General features: G+C 31.5%; 2 protein-coding genes across 2 annotated transcripts; one reads left to right on the top strand and one right to left on the bottom strand.

Annotated features, from left to right (window-relative positions):
* The first annotated feature begins 4537 nt into the window (after positions 1-4537).
* LOC8268628 (ATP-dependent Clp protease proteolytic subunit 3, chloroplastic) lies at positions 4538-11373 on the top strand. The gene is made up of 5 exons (XM_002532595.4): positions 4538-5053; positions 5853-5967; positions 6945-7120; positions 10730-10825; positions 10919-11373. The coding sequence occupies exons 1-5, from the start codon at positions 4730-4732 to the stop codon at positions 11210-11212; spliced, it is 1005 nt and encodes a 334-aa protein (XP_002532641.1). The 5' UTR covers positions 4538-4729; the 3' UTR covers positions 11213-11373.
* Positions 11374-11823: 450 nt separating this feature from the next.
* Positions 11824-16053, bottom strand: LOC8268627 (suppressor protein SRP40). The gene is made up of 4 exons (XM_002532594.4): positions 15701-16053; positions 15083-15459; positions 14273-14315; positions 11824-12648 (listed from the first exon to the last, which is right to left on the bottom strand). Exons 1-4 carry the CDS (start codon positions 15840-15842, stop codon positions 12194-12196), a joined length of 1017 nt encoding a protein of 338 aa, XP_002532640.1. The 5' UTR covers positions 15843-16053; the 3' UTR covers positions 11824-12193.
* Between the last annotated feature and the right edge of the window lie 534 nt (positions 16054-16587).

Here is a 16587-nt window from a genome sequence, read left to right as displayed (position 1 = left end):
CATTAGCTCCACTCAATTCTTGGATGGAAATAGTTGATCAACGGGTACTATATTCCAAGTATGAAAAGGAATGGCCAATTTAAGAAGCATTTCAACCGTGCTTTTTATTTTATATTAGTAATTAAAATCTATTCGAATTTGAGATATTTTGAGCAAGATTAATTGAATTAAAAAAAATTTAAAAGAAAATTAGTTCAAGACTCATTTGGAATATTAAACATTCGTTCAGCCCTGCAAAATTGAAATTGTTTCCTATGAATTCTTTTAGAAAATTAAAAAAGCAAAATTTTTAATATAATTTTTTAAATATATTTTATAAATTTCCATAAATATACACGAGCGTGAAAAAATAATATTTTTTAAAAAATATAAAGCCATATAGTGGTGGATTGCACTATTATTTTTTATTATGTTTCTTTCAGTGACTCTTCTCTTATTTGTTATTTTTTTTTTATTGTCTAATTGAGAAATAAAAATTAAAAGAACTTGAAAATAGAAAAATCCTAAAATAAAAAATAAAAAAGTTCTCCATAATTGATAAACTCATAAGGTTCTTAACTTTTTCCATTTAATTTTTATTATAATATTAAAATAAATAAAAGTGAAATAAATTTTGCAAATAATGAAGCTAATAAAACAAACACAAAAATTTAGAAATTTTAAAGTGTTAAAAACATTAAAGAATTACAGAATAACACCTTTATGTTATGAAATTAAAGTGAAAGAAATTATTCTAATAAAAAATTTATCTTTATTATCAATAAATAGTTTTTAAAAAAAATATATATATATATATATATTATATTTTATTATTACATGTAATAAATTATTCAAAACAAATTTAAATATTTATGAACATACGGAGTCGAATATTATTTTTATAAAGCGTGCTTGAATTCTTAATAAATTTATAATTGAGATCTATCTCAAACCAGTTAAAATATAAACTAAAATCAAGTTAAATTTGAAATCGTTTTACATCTCTATTTGCAATCCTAACATTTTGGAGGCTCTAACTTGGATATGTTCTATTTAGAAACACAAGAGTTGGTATCCACATGTTCAGTGGCAAAATCTACGGTAACGTAGGGGTGTTAGTTACCATTTTATTTTAATTTTATGTTTTTCATTTATTTTTTTAATAAAAAATCAAAATATATTTGTTAAAATTGTTTATGTTTTGTTTTTGGCATTTTTTACTTATTGTTTGAAAAACAAAACCTCTTCTTACAAAATATCATTAGTTATTTTTATGGTTTCTATTTTCTTTTTTTTCTTCCCCATTTTAATTTATTTATTTCTCTCTTTTTTCTCTTCTCTTATTCTATCTCTTTATTTATATTTTCTAAGATTTTGTTAATTTTTATGTCAATCCTATATGTTTTTACTGATTGAATGATTTATATAATATAAGACTTCTATCTAATCCAGTAGTCAAGAGATATACATATGCAGGGAATACTAATTCCAATAATTAAGAGATATACATATGCAAGGAATATTAATTTTAATAATTAAGAGGTATGACTAATCTTAATAATAAGGAATATATAAGAAAAAGTAATAAAAGGAAAGATGAAATATATAGTAAGTATTGGTTTGCCCACATCTTAACTCTCGTCCAAACTTATTCTAGATTCCCCATACAACTCTTTTAGGCGTGTCCATGTCTAATCTCTGCAGGTATGTTGGTCTTAGTTTTTAATAAGCCACCTCAAGTTGGAGTATGGAGATTTGAAATGCTCAATTAAAAATTAAAATTATTCTTTTCTAAAAATATCTTCTATTAGCATCCATTTTTCAAATTTAGATATTGAGAAAGTTATAAATAATTCGATAATAAAATTTACCTTTCTCGAGATTTAGGAGGTTGAATACGAGTGAATCCCAGTTAGAATTGAGAATCATTGAACCAAAATTTTCTTTTTAGAATCAATCTGGATTCAATTGGTAAAAAAATTAAGTTGAAAGGTGAAACGGTAGTTTTTACAAGTTTAAGGACTAAGTCGTAAAAATTTCAAAATTTTTTGACTCCTAAGCCAATCGGTTATGCATATAGCCGATTGGCTTAGCATAGAGCCGAATCAGGACTGTGTAGAGTTAATCGGCTCTATACAGTCATGATTGGATTATCTTTTAAAATTTAATGCTATTTTACGTGTATTTTGATATAAAACGCCAAAAGTGGTAAAAAAAGAAACTTATAGAAGATATTTAGTGATAATTATTGAATTTTAGAGATTTTATTTTATTTATTTATTAGATATTAATTTAAATTTAAATGATTAAATTATTTGATAAAGAAAAATAATCATTTCTTTTAAATTTAAATTAATCATAGTTTATCTAATCCTTTAGGATTTCCTAAAATGGAGTGCTATAAATAGAAAGTTACATTCTAGGTTTAGGGTTAACTATGGCCAGTAACTGTGTAAGCATAGTAGTTGATAGAAATTGAGAGAAAGGCACAATAAGTAAGAACTCATTTTAGGAGTAGGCTTTTTAAACGTTTTTTCATGAGCCAAACATAAAACAAATCCTAAAAAAATTCTAGATTCATATCCCATATTCGATTCTATCTCTTTCTCATCACCTAAGACTCGAGGATCAGCATAATACCGTGATAACCTAAGAGTTCCAAAATCCAACATCATCAATATCTTTTTCTTTTTTTTTTTTTTTAATTTTATGATTTTAGAAACATATTATGATTTATTTCAAAGGTTTAATATGATCAAATCTAGGATTTTTAATAATTTTATATATTTCTGTAATGTTTATGCATGTTAGATTTTAAATCTAATAACATAATTAGTGTAGGATTTTGAATATGATAACATGTTCTTATTGGATTTTGAATATGACGAGTTAAATAATTAAGTTAACATGTTAGATTAAGTTTGCCTTTATGATAATTCATGAGATTGTGATTAGATTTGATTTTAGGGTTGCATTATTAGCTTTAGGATTTGTCATGTGAAGTTTTTGTCTCATGTTAGTTTATCTATTTTTAATAATATTATATGTTTCATATTTGTTTTATTCAATTTTTATGTCTTTTATTTTTATTTTTTACATATATTAATCATATTTTTATTTTCTATGTATGTTAAATCGGCTTTTGGGTGAGGGAAATTGAGAAAAAAATGTAAAATTGACCGTGACCAAGCCCTAGAGTCGATAAGCTCTGTGCAGTGCCGATTCAGCTATATGAGGTGCTGATTCGACTTTGCGCCAAGCCGATCGGCTCTGCACCAATTTTGCTCTATTTTGAATTTATGCAATTCTCGCATATTGTAACTTATTTTATGCATTTTCTTTTGATTTTGAGTTCTAAGAAGGTTGCAATAGCTAGATTTTATTTTCTACATCTTATTTTTTTATTTTATTTTAGACGTATACCAAATATCTACTATTTGATTGTCTAGTTAAAACTAAACTTATAGACATTAGACTTTAGAATTGGACTTAATATGAAAATTGTGGTTCATTAGGTTAAAAGATTGTAAATTTGGCCTATATTAAAATCTATACAAACTTAAATGGACATTTACCATGTTTTTAATTACTAATGGATCATATTAGAATAGAACCATCCAATTGGGCCTTAATATAAAAGGTAGTCCATTTAGATTTAACGGCTAGTAATTGAGTACATAACTTGTAATTTGACTATATTAGTTGGGTCTATACTATACATATGCTATTTTTTAATATAAGAATCAGTATTTAATTAGAATTGTAACTTATTAATTAATAATTTAATATTATAAAATTAAACATAAACTTGAATTCTATATATCAAAAATAGTATATATATGCCGAAATAAAAATTCTACGTGTCAAAAATTAAATACATATGTCAACAAAATTTCAAGTCTCATATATATATATATATATATATATATATATACTCCATGCAACTCTCTTAATCATGCTCACATTTTATTTCTGCACTTGTGCTGACTTTTTTTTCCAATAAACTTTGATTTGTAATTGAGTAAAAGGAAAACTATTTTATCAAAATAATAAATAAAAAACATAAAAAAATTGTTAGTATTTTATAGAAAAAGAAATTGAAAGTATTTTATAGAAAAAGAAATTGAAAATATTATGAAACTAACTCACATATATGTATTTTTTGATTCAATTTATAGAATTACTATTTAAAATAATTTAAATATTTTATGATATATTTGAGTTTAATTTTATATATTTCTTAAAATTGGGTTAACACTCTTATAATCTATTGAATTAATATTGAAATTTTTTTAATTTTATTTTTTTTAACTGTCTCAAATTTAAGCTTGTATGAAATTCAACTAAACTTAATTTTTTATTCTAAATGGCTATAAAAATAAAATAAAATAAAAGTAATTAATTATGATAAGTATAATATTATTCATATTTTTCCATAAATTTAACCTGCCTTGTTAAAGATTAATCAAATTTTTATATTTTTCTCCTTGTTCATTTATCACTTGCTTTATAATATTAGAAAAAGGAGTAAAAACTATTCTCAAAAGAAAAGAAAACAAGAAAAGAAGAAGAGTGAAAAAACGGCATCGTCTAAACCGACTGAAAAGATCCCACCCAGTCCCTCAGCTTTTGCTACTGTGTAAAGAGTCGAAATTCAATCTTTCTCCGTTTTCCCAGGAAAGAGATAAACAACAAGAAGAAAACTGTTTACAAGCGGAAGCAGCTCTGCAATCACAATCAAACCCAATAAATGGAGAAAGGTCTATCCTTTATATCAGTATCACAGTCAACAAGCAGTCCTTTATGCTTCTCTAATCACAAGCAGTTTTTGTTACCTACAATCAACACCACGGATAGTAATAAAGCTAAAGTTAGCATTTCTACTAATGGAAAAAGAAGGAAACCCATTTCAGTTAAGGCTGTGAATACAAGAAAAGAGACCTTATCCAGTAACTGGGATGTTGCAAATTTCTCTTCTTCTTTTGCTACTTCATCTCCAGCTTTACCAAGATTTGAGGAACTTGATACCACTAATATGCTCCTACGTCAAAGAATTATCTTCTTGGGCTCTCAGGTTTTTTTTTTTTTTTTTTTAAGAAATTTCTGTTAATATCTGTTGATATTATATTTTGAAAGATTGAATTGAGTTGTTCGGTCTTGTTTGTGGGTTTTATTGGCTGATTTTATAGGTCTTTGTTTTGTTATATTTTTGAGCTTTTATTTGTTTGTTAAATATTGATTCTTGGTTATATATATACATACATATATGCTGGTGTGAAAGAAATATACTTTAGTTTGGGATTGTTAAGTTTTTCTGGATTAGTGAGTTTGGGGTTAGTTGTTGGATTATTGAGGTGACTTTTGCTCTAAAACATGCTTCTTTTTCCCTTGGCAGCATTTGTTTTGCCTTGGGGATTTACGTAGTATGGTTTCAAAAGCTGGCTTAATCCTGTGATGTGGTCTTCGTTCAGCATTTACATGCGCAAAATGGTTTCTTTTGGACAAAAATTATTATGGTTTATGATTTTTGGTTAATGTATTAATGTTTATTGGCAACATATAAAGGTATTAAGAAAGAGACTTTAGGGGCTTTCTTCATAATAAGTGGGTTTTGAGCCTTAAATAGAGGTTTGGGTTGTGGATTTTGCTTATTGTGGACTATCTCCATCTCCTTTTCCTTTTGATATTAGAAATGGGACTCAATACGAAACTCTCTTTGTATATATTTGTGTTTTATCAGGTCTTGTAAATGCTAAGTTATGTTGAAATGATAGCTTAAGAGCTGAAAGGTCAAAATTCTCTGGTGTATCTGCATGATTTAAGACAAAAGAAAAGGTTTCTTTTGAATTACTTATTTGCATTGATGTGGACAGGTCGATGACATGACAGCAGATTTTGTCATAAGCCAACTCTTATTTCTGGATGCTGAAGACCCAACAAAAGACATCAAATTGTTTATTAATTCACCTGGTGGTTCTGTCACTGCTGGTACATCCTTGAATTTATCTAGAATGCGTATATTGATAATTTTAATTTTCAAAGCAGTCATACAGAAGGGCCTAAGATATGCTATGAGATTCTTGATGTCAAGTGAGAGTAGTGCCTCTTTATTGATTTATAGAGCTTTGCCTCAGGCTTCTGAAATGGATGATATTTTAATGGTAATGGCAAAGCCATTTCATTAATTATAAGAATAATGCAGGGCTAGTAGGTTTATAGCTGAAATATCTTTGTATGGATTCTTAAGTGTTCCATTTAATTACAAGGGCAAGTAAAAGGTTTAGAGAAAATGGAACTTCTTCACATCCAACAGCATCAAGATGCAAAATTAGGAACTATGGATCTTGTTATCCCAATTCTTCTTTCTGTCAATGACTAATATTAGAGAAAACATTTTCTTCTACTTGTTTTCTTCTCTTTTTGGTTATTTCTTGCCCCCTTTTCGTGCTCTTTATATTGGTGCATTAAGATGCATGCACATACAAGGATTTTTGTTTCTCCCCCTTAAGCATGCAGATCGAGAATTGGTCAGTGCAAGCCCGGGGTTAAATTTTAGCTAGTGGTTTCTTCTGGAGTTACATTATCCATCACTTATAAGTTACTTGTCAATGCCTTTTTCTGCTCAAAATGCGTTCAATTGGTAAAAATATATTGATTGTCTTTTGTCTTTTAATTTCTTTTGCAATCCTCAAACTAGGCAATTTTTCTTGCAGATGTGTGTGTACAAATAATATTGTTTCATCCCTTCTTTTTTCCCTTTGTTCTTATTGCAAGTTTGCAGCATAAATGGTTACGAACCCTAAAATGCACCATGATGTTCCTTAAAGGCCATAAATAGATAATCAGATAATCTTGCACCAAAGGTTCAAACTTTCTGGTCCGAGATTGGGATATAACGATTAATTTGCATCTCAAGTTCTTAGATATACTCTGACATTTTTTTCCTGCATTTATACTGCATGAAGGATTGGGAATATATGATGCAATGAAATTGTGCAAGGCTGATGTTTCAACTATTTGCCTGGGGCTTGCTGCATCTATGGGAGCATTTCTTCTTGCTGCTGGTACAAAGGGCAAGAGGTTCTGCATGCCCAATGGGAGAGTGATGATCCATCAGCCGCTTGGAACTGCTGGAGGAAAAGTAGGTATCTAGATTCTGCTTACAATGTATTCTTCTTGAAGTCTTAATAGTAAGGGCCGCTGGTGTGATGTCTTTTTGGTTAGACCTGATTTTTGGTTCCCTCAGTTTGAAGCTCAAAGCAGCCAGTGTTAAAATTCTTTCTAGGGAAGAGCTCTTTTGATGGTCTTTTTTTTTTTTTTTTTTTTTTCTTTTTACATATTAGATGTTTATTTGCTTAAGACTACATGCTATCATCAGATATAGCTCTTATGATTTTAAAGTTGAACTTTAACTCTCATGGAGTGACTTGCATAAAGATGAGGTTCTTTTGGCCTGCTAGTTTGAAATACATAAATATTTCACTAAAATCTCATTCTCTTGTTCAAAAAAAAAATGTCATTCTCTTTGGTATCTTGAGTTACAATGAGAACATTTTAAAGTGGATAAAAGAAAATGATTGTGTGATGCAATTCTAATAGAAAGCTTCAGTTGTCTGGGGTTTTCTTTTGTCTTCTTTCCTTTTCCCTTCATTGGTCAAAAGTAATGGAGTCTGTATTTAGCCAGTCTCAAAATTGTCTGTCATCTCATGCTTAGATTGATATAGTGGTGTTTGTAGATGGCATGTCCAAATTTTCTTGGGAAGTTGCAAGTCAGATGTAGGCATCTGAATTGATTAAGGGCATATAGCATCATAATATCGTGGACAATAATTTTGCAAATTTTGAAAAATGATATGTAGCAGCTGGGTGCACATTAATCGCTTAAAAAAAATGTTGGTTATAAGGGAATGATATTTACCTGCCTTTGGTATATACTTTTGTAACCGCACTGCTAAAGTTTTAGATAGATAAGCTTAAGCACTTATACACCCATAAAAACCTTTGCCCATGATCATTATTGGATTATTTAAAGACCCTCTCATGCACAGATCTAAGAGTCACATGAACACTCCTCCTCACACACGCTTGGTAAGTTGTCAGTGCTGCACATGGTGCGAGACTGCAAAGGACACACAACAGAATTGGCTGCCTCTGATGCCATATTAAGGCATTCTATCTAAAAGTTTAAACTCTAATGGAGCAGCCAAAAAATTATTTAAGGCCATGCTGAACTAGATAGATTATAGCAAATCCTTTTAAATACACTACACCATTTACTGTCTCTTCATTTGTGCTTTAATGGATCATACCAATTCTCATGCTAGCTGATCATTTTCTTTCTCGAATGTAATTTTACTTGCATGCTATCATCAGATCTCCATGGTGCTTACAACTTTTTGACATTTTTTAATCATAAAAGTGATGTTTTGCCTGGCACTATTTTGCATAGTTAGTCCAGCAGGAGAAAGAAAGAATTCATTCCCCAGTTAACCTGAATCTAGTATGATAACTAGTTTTCTATCCAATTTTTTCTTTTCCTTTGAGTTTCTACCGTAACAAATCATTTGCTAAAAAACTATAATAATCAAAATAAGTCAATAGGACAGGCATGAAGCACATGATAAAGATACAAAGTTCACTATTCTTTCTATGATTATATTTTTATTATTCATGTCTCTTATATCTTCTGTTTGTTGCTGTGTATCTCCTTCCTAACACTAGACTTGAAATTAAACATGTGGCTGTTTTAGGGTGTTTCGGCCAAAGTGAAATGGTTACAGCCAACAATATTGTGAATTTATCTTTCTCAAGATTATCTTCCCATAACAGGGGGTATTGGTAGTGTGACAGCTGTAATGGCCACACCAGGTAAGTGTTAACACTGTGCATTGGCTGTTACAGATCATTTCACCTATAATTATTAAACATCTATTTGAAACAGCCTATAATGTAATGGCTGCGCAAAATAAACTAACCAATACACAGTAGTTTTTATGTTGCGTAATGTCTATTATTTGAAACCACTGGTCCTCTATTTTTGAATACAGTATGTTTTTACCATTTTAACTAGTTATTTCTGATCCATCATGTGAAGAGATTGGTATTAGAACTTATTGCTCTAATGTGATTTGTGACTGACTTATTTCTTACCTTTTTGGTTCTGGAGGAAAGGAGTAGAGATATAGATGAGCCAGTCAAACTTCAACAAGCTTTGTCTTTGCTCCTTGACGAACTGAGTGTTCAAGTTAGGCTCAGGTTGGCTCATTTGTTAAATGAGTCTAGTTGAGCAAAATGTTTCTTTAATAAACAAGATTATTATTTGAAATTTTTATAATATTCAGCAAAATTATTTCAAATTTTATATATATAATTTTTTTCTAATTGTTTATTTGATAAATAGTGTTAATAAGAATTTCTTACGCATTTTATAAAAATAAATCAATAGAAGATTATTCTGTATTTACGTACTAGTTGGCTTAAGAGCATATAATTGGCTTATGAGGTGAGTCTTAAAGGTGAGTGTGAGGAGAAACTTGGTTGTGTCATTAGGCGAGTCTTAACAGTGATATTGAGCTTAAACTTGCGTTCAAGTAGCCCCAGCGCTTATTGATTTAATATCCTCATAAAGTTTGCGACTCTAGTAATTTTGCTTAGCCTGGGATACTTGGTTAACAGAAGTTGGGTAATTTATAAAAGTGTACCAAATTGCCTTTAGGTGGCAGGGTTGGTGGATTACTATTACTATTATTATTATTATTATTATTATTATTATTTTCTTACATTTTTCTAATGATTTGCGCTCAAAGACCTTTGTGCTGTTTGTGTTGTTGGCTTGGGAAATACCTCATTTCACTTGTAGAAAAATTGTTCTTGCTGGGGGATTTGGAATATGAATAAAGAGCATCGTAGGTTTGTAGAATTGAATTCTTATGCTCCATTTTTCATGTGCCTGTAATGAAACGTCTAAGTTCCACCGCACCAACCAATTCAGCTAGGCCTATGTGGCAATGGAAGATATAGCTGGTCTGCATTCGTATTGTGATTGCAACTATCTAAATTTTAGATTGTTTCTTGTCCATGGTTTAGATTTATAATAAAGCGACATTAGCTGCGAACTGATCTCATTTTGTTTTTGAAAATTGTTTTTGTAAAGATAAACGAAAGAAAAACTTGCTTAAGTCATGCATATAGAGAACTTTTTACATTCTTTCTACTGGGGATGTCTGGTGGCCCTGTTTAGAATTTCAAGGAAGGAAACTATATGTATCTGATGAATGGTTAACTGAAATGTTATTTCCATAATGCATCTAAGTTAATACTACTTGCACATACAGAACATGTGCACCTTGCTGACACATGCATAAATACTGCTTCTGGTTGATTTGAAGGGAAACATATGTAACTTCAACTTGAAAGAAAGACTATGAGAGGCATCAGATTTTCAGTGCTAAATGTCTAACTCAAAAATTTCTTCTCCTTTATGTTTCCTTTTTCTCTTTTTTGGGTTGGATAACCTTGGCTTCCATAAATTAACAAGTGTTGACTTAAATTGAGTGTTATCCTCGTACAATTTGGTGCCCAAAACAGGCTGAACTTATTCTTGCTCTTCTTGCTCTTCACATTGATATTGTCAAGTTCTGTCACTGCCATTTTTTATTTCTATGATGCTGTAGGACAAATGCTAATTGGTATTAAGATGGTTCCATAAACCATCGGACATGTCTTTTTGAGCAGTTGTATATGTTTTCAGGCAACAGAGATGAGCATACGAATAAGAGAAATGAATTACCACAAGATTAAGCTAAACAAGATTCTTTCAAGAGCTACAGGGAAGCCTGTAGAGCAGGTTAGGCATGAAGCATATTCGATTTTCTATTTCATCATCTAGTTGTATCTCTAGTTTGGTTGGAACTTCTTTATTTTGTTTTGTAATTTGTAGATTGAAGTTGACACTGATCGTGATAATTTCATGAGTGCTTGGGAAGCTAAAGAATACGGGCTGATAGATGTAGTTATTGATGATGGAAAGCCAGGATTGGTTGCACCTCTTACAGATGCTTCACCTCCACCAAAGACCCGGGTGTGGGATCTATGGAAAATTGAAGGGGGAAAGAAAGCTAAAAAGAATTTGCCCTCAGAGCATAAGATCTTGCGGAATGGATATGCTGGGAGGCAAGGAGATGATGAGGACAGAGGCACAGACCAAGAGAAGGATGATCCTGCTTCTGTGTAGGATTTGGCTAGTTTTCTGTCTTTTATCTCTCAAAAGATTAATGCCAAGCAAGATTGAATTGGTAGAGTTAGTAGTTTAAATTCTGATAAATGTAGGGAACATGATTATAAATTAATTTTACACCCATTTTATGAATGCAAGGGATTTTCACTTTTCAAATATATTACCAAGAGATTGTAGCTAAAATTTGTAGTTTATTTTTCATTAATATTATCTTTAGTGACATAGTTATGATCTACTGGTCACTGATGAGATATGAAGTCAGAGAGAAACGCTAGGGGGAAAAAAAAGCATCTTCCATGTCACTTTTGTTAACCTTGGAAACATCACAAGGTAGGAGTCCCGGACCAGGTCAAGAGCTGAACACCAGTTCACTGATGAAAATAATTCTTCTTTTTTCCATTTTAGCAAGGGATATATTGCGAACATATTTCTCCCAACAGAGGACTCATCAAGGTCTTCAAAAGCAGTAACATCTTGTTCAGGCAGTAATGGGTGAAGGTGGCGGCAGAAGAGTATGCCGCTATAGTACTCTGATGATGAGGCCACTTAAATTGTTTCTTGTTTTAGCTGAAAAAAAATTGCATGGCAAGAGTTTGACACTGCAGGTGTAAATGAAATAATTTACATTACAGTATGCAGAAAATAGTTTACATTTCTGTGTACGTACATTCCTCTACACATAGAGACCTAAAATCAATCCCAGGAGGCATTTATCCGCCCAATTTAACAGACACTGATTCCTACAACTTCTAAAAACCACATTGATCTCAACTACATTAAGAAGGTGGTCTAAAATCTTAAGCTAATTATATACAGCTATTTGTTACATTTGGCACAAGATTCCATAATCAGCAAATCGATGACCAAATTCACTAATCCTACCCTTCTTTCCAATCTGTATAATAATTCAAGGAGCCCTAAATCATAGGTAACCAATCATGTCAGCCAGGGTCATTAAGCTCACCAAGTAAACATACTTCATATAGAGATTGAGTCACTATCACTGCTTTCACTGTCACTCCTGCTTCCACTTCCACTCTCACTTCCGCTACCGCTTCCGCTACTGCTTCCACTACTGTCACTTCCACTGCTAGTGCTTGAGCTTGAAGCATGCTCTTTCCTTCCTTCTGCATTCACCTGAGCTCTAAGGGCTTCTGCAGCATTAGGACCCTTGTCAACTTCATCATCACTTATATCTACATCAGCAATCTCATCATCTGTGTCAGCTTGATGTGGCAAGTTAATATCAATGTCAAGACCAGTACGTGATCCTTTCACAGAAACATTTGCTCTTTTGTTTAAATCATCATCGTGATCATTAACTATGTCTAAGTCCCCCTCAGATTCTGAATCCTTAACATCTGGTATAATAGCTGATGGATTAGGCGGACTTGACAGAATCTCCAGAATTTTTACTTCCTTAAGTTCTGCACCTGGGCAGAGAGAAAAAAATGAGTTGAGTCAGTTTAGGCAGATGATATCTAAAACTGATAGATCTGATCAAATCAGGTTTGAAATTAAGAATACCGACTCAGCTAATTTATGCTTTTGGGTTAGTTTAGGCAGCTAAAACACAAACTCTTCCACTCAAAGAATACCAGGCAGGTTAATTTACAGTAGGCAGTAGAACACGATCAGCCTGGAATCATTGACCCGACCTATCTAATAATCAGATCAAGTTGGTTTGAAGACCTGGCCAAACTAGTTCATCTTGGATATTTTTTTCAACTTGCTTTGTTAAATTGGATCCTTTCTGACGTAAAGATGCATTATTTAGAGTCAATGCAGTCCAGGTCTTACTCTAAGCAATATAAATAAATAAAGCAAAAAACATGCCAAGACGTCTTAGGCCTTTAATGCAACTATAATTGCTCAAACAATTAACAGTCTGCTAGTCTGTTTAAGGGGAATGCAACAATCCAAATATACTATCAATTTTTGAAATGAAATCCTGAACTTAATATTCCATTTCCATCTTATATATAACTACCTTAGCACTTCACAAAAGGGATTATGTCTCGTGTATGCCATAGCCAGTAGTAGATATGTAAATATAGCTATGCTCCTCCATAGCCTTTAAGGGTGAAATCCAGGTCTAAGCAGGTATAGAGTTCCAGTCACTTAAAAACTTACCCAAATCTGAATTAAAATGCAAAGGTAATACAAATATCAAAGCCAGGTGATGGTAGTGTGGTTAAAAGCGCTCGCTGGTGCGCTTAAGCGACCAGGCGAGGCGCTGAACAGACCTGTCGCTTTATATGTTCTATTTTGCGCTTCTTTGAAGAAGCAATAGACTTTAGGTTTTTTTTTTTTTAAAAGTAATTAGGGAAGCGGCAGCTTTCGTTTTCTGACAGGTTTAAAGCGGCAAGTTATATTTTATTTGGTATTTTAGGGCAATACATAACTTGGGTAAAATGGTCTTTTAAACCTAAATTTAATTAATAACTTAATATAAAATGAGGGATTACTTTAACAGCCGGCAGCCTTTCTTTTCTTTTTTATTCTTTCTTTGACTCTTTGTTTCTACTCTATACTATCTGCTGGAATTCTGCAAAACAAGTATTTTTTTGTTATTTCTATCATTAGTTTTAAGTATTAGATTTCTGAATAATTTCCATAGATTTTTTTAATGTTATATGTTTTATTTTTTCTATATGAAGCGACTTTTTACAAGCTTTGATTATCACTAGAATTATGCTTGCTAAAGATTTATGTTTTTTGACATTTATATTTCTAATTTACTTTTTTATTATTTTGTGCCTTGTTTCGTTCAGGCGTGCGCTTTTTTTGTGCTTTGTGCTTCAAGGTGATAAGAGGGCATATTGCCTTGAGTGTGCCTTGAGCTTTTAACTATACTGGGTGATGGGTCAAAATAAATCTGGATTGATCTCTTGGATTGGGAAAAAGACTTCTTAAAAATCATTTCTCATCAACTTCAATCAGTGAATAAAGCAAGTTGAAATTCAAAGGTTCTCAGCCTATATTTATATCAACCAGTAAATCATAATAGCTGTTAATGTAACTCCACTAGCAGTTATTACCAAAACAAACAAATACCTGAGCTCTCTGAGTCACCAATGCCAGCCTGTTCGACCTGAGCCTGCAGAGTTTCATTGAAAGCAAAACATGTTGAAAATGTAACCAGTTATATCAAAGAACACTGTAGTTCACAATAACATTATCCATCCTAATATCATACAAACACATGTTTCACTAGCCAGAGATAATAGTAACTTTGACATTTGAGTTCAGCTCGAGAATCTTAGTAAAGAGTAAGCAGATTTGTCCAGAACTAGTGCAATTTATCCAACCCTGCTGAAGACCTCATTCAACTTTAATAATAAAATGAGGCTTCATTCAGTAAAAACCACCTTTTCTTTTACTTCATCTTTGTTATTGTATTTCACAATAAGGAAATGCAAAGGAAAAAAAATTTACCAAATGAAGCCTAAGAAAGAAATATTTCATATATGCACAAAATAAGTGGAATAGTGCTATTGCAAGAATCTAGGAGAATATTGTAGTAATTTTGTGCAACATGGGAATGGTAGGAGAACAACGCTGGGCATTGTAGCAACATTTGGGCAGCTAAATAATATCGCACTGAAAACTAAGCCATATGTGGTAGTGCAAGGGCATAAGATGTGCTAAGAGCAAGGACAACTTAACCGCCAAGAAGTGCTGACCAGCTTAAGTCGGTAACTTCTGAACTTTCAGAAAGTTATGAAATTAAATATAAAGATTGTTAAGAGAAAATCATAACTTAAATTCTGTACCAAAAATCTTTCTCTCTCTAAATTTGCATTCTTGCGAGCAACATAAAATGGAACAAATGGCAAAAACAGAAAAAAATCAAAGTACACTTACTAGTATTTGATGAGTGACGTCTTTGTTGAAAGACTGTTGATTTGTTAATTTACTAATAGGGGAAGACAAATATGTTTCAACAGCTGGTGCAACAAATGTAGCTGGAGCTGCCGTGGCAGCAGCAGCAGCAGCAGATTCACCAGGAAGCCGAACATGCCTCAACCGCTTGACAGCACGATGCAACCGCTCCAAGCGAAAATTCTCGCCATCAAAGAACAAAACAGCATCATTTTCCTTATAATCCTCACTTACACCATCAAAAGTTACTTTAGGTTTCCCATATTGGTTGTTGTGATACTCTACTTTGACCTTGTTATTTTTACCCTTGTGTAGTGTTCCTGGTTGATTCTTATCAATTGAAGCTGGTTTAAACTCATCTATAAAACAATAAGAAACCAAAATATCTCAGCAACAGCAGCAAAAAGAAACATATCTTAATCGATGCTCGTAAAGTTGGATACTTCTTTTTTCTCTTAGATTAGTATTAAGCCAATGCTTGTAAAGGTTGATGCTTTATAACTGTATGTAGTGAAATTATATTATACTATATCAAGTTGAGCAAAAGAAAGTGCAAAATTTAAAGAATTGAAATGGGCATTGATGATTAAAAGTACTCACAACGTAAAGTGCAGAACTTTGGAGAAGGGTGGTGGTTATGGTGGTCTTTGAAGGAAGGGCCTAAAGTTATGTTGTACCAGCGATCTGGGTCCGGAGCTGTGTTTGGCTCTTCATTATAGTTGTTGTTGTTGTTTCTTGCCATCTTCAATTGAGGTTAATTGAGCTAAATATGGTCATTTGAAAGAAAACTTGAATTCTAGGGCTTTCGCGCTCAGTTGCAGAGAGGGAAAGATCGGAGGGATTGTGAGGGATGAGGGCAGTTTGGTCTTTTACAAGTTGTGGAAAAGTTCAATCAGTTTATGGGGCTCTGTAGTAGAAGTGAATGAATAGCCATTCATTATTTATTTTCCTTTTCTTAAGAAAATAATAGTGTTCATGGCTGCTAATACGAGCCTGGTAGTTTAACACTCAGGATAATGGAGGGAAATAAGATTAATTTTAATCGAGATTAATTATTTATAGTTTTTATAAAGAAAAATAAAAATAATATTTTATTCTTTTCATAAAATTGAAATTACTCACACTTTAATCTAAGTTTAAAACATTTCAACTCAATAAAACGAAATACAGTTTTATTCTTTAATTATCATAACGAAAAAATGAAAAATATAATTAAATTCTTACTTCTTAATTATTATTCTTATATAATTAAATATGAGAAGAAAAATATTTTTTTAAACTCTTTGTTCTTTTTTAAAAAAAATATCTTTTCTTATTTTTCTCTTCATTACCATATGCATGGTGCACATGAAAATTTAGTGTTGATGATTGAAATATTTAGACTATTTTAAAATTTTAATGATAATATTAATATATATAATATAGTAAAAATAAGTGTTTATGTTTCATTTAAATTTTATTGTCTAGCTTTAGATAATATTAGTCAA

The sequence above is a fragment of the Ricinus communis genome, chromosome 5 (genome assembly GCF_019578655.1).
Source record: "Ricinus communis isolate WT05 ecotype wild-type chromosome 5, ASM1957865v1, whole genome shotgun sequence".
NCBI lineage: Eukaryota > Viridiplantae > Streptophyta > Magnoliopsida > Malpighiales > Euphorbiaceae > Ricinus > Ricinus communis.
Note: the sequence above shows the minus strand (reverse complement) of the source record. Positions and strands in the feature narration are given on the sequence as shown.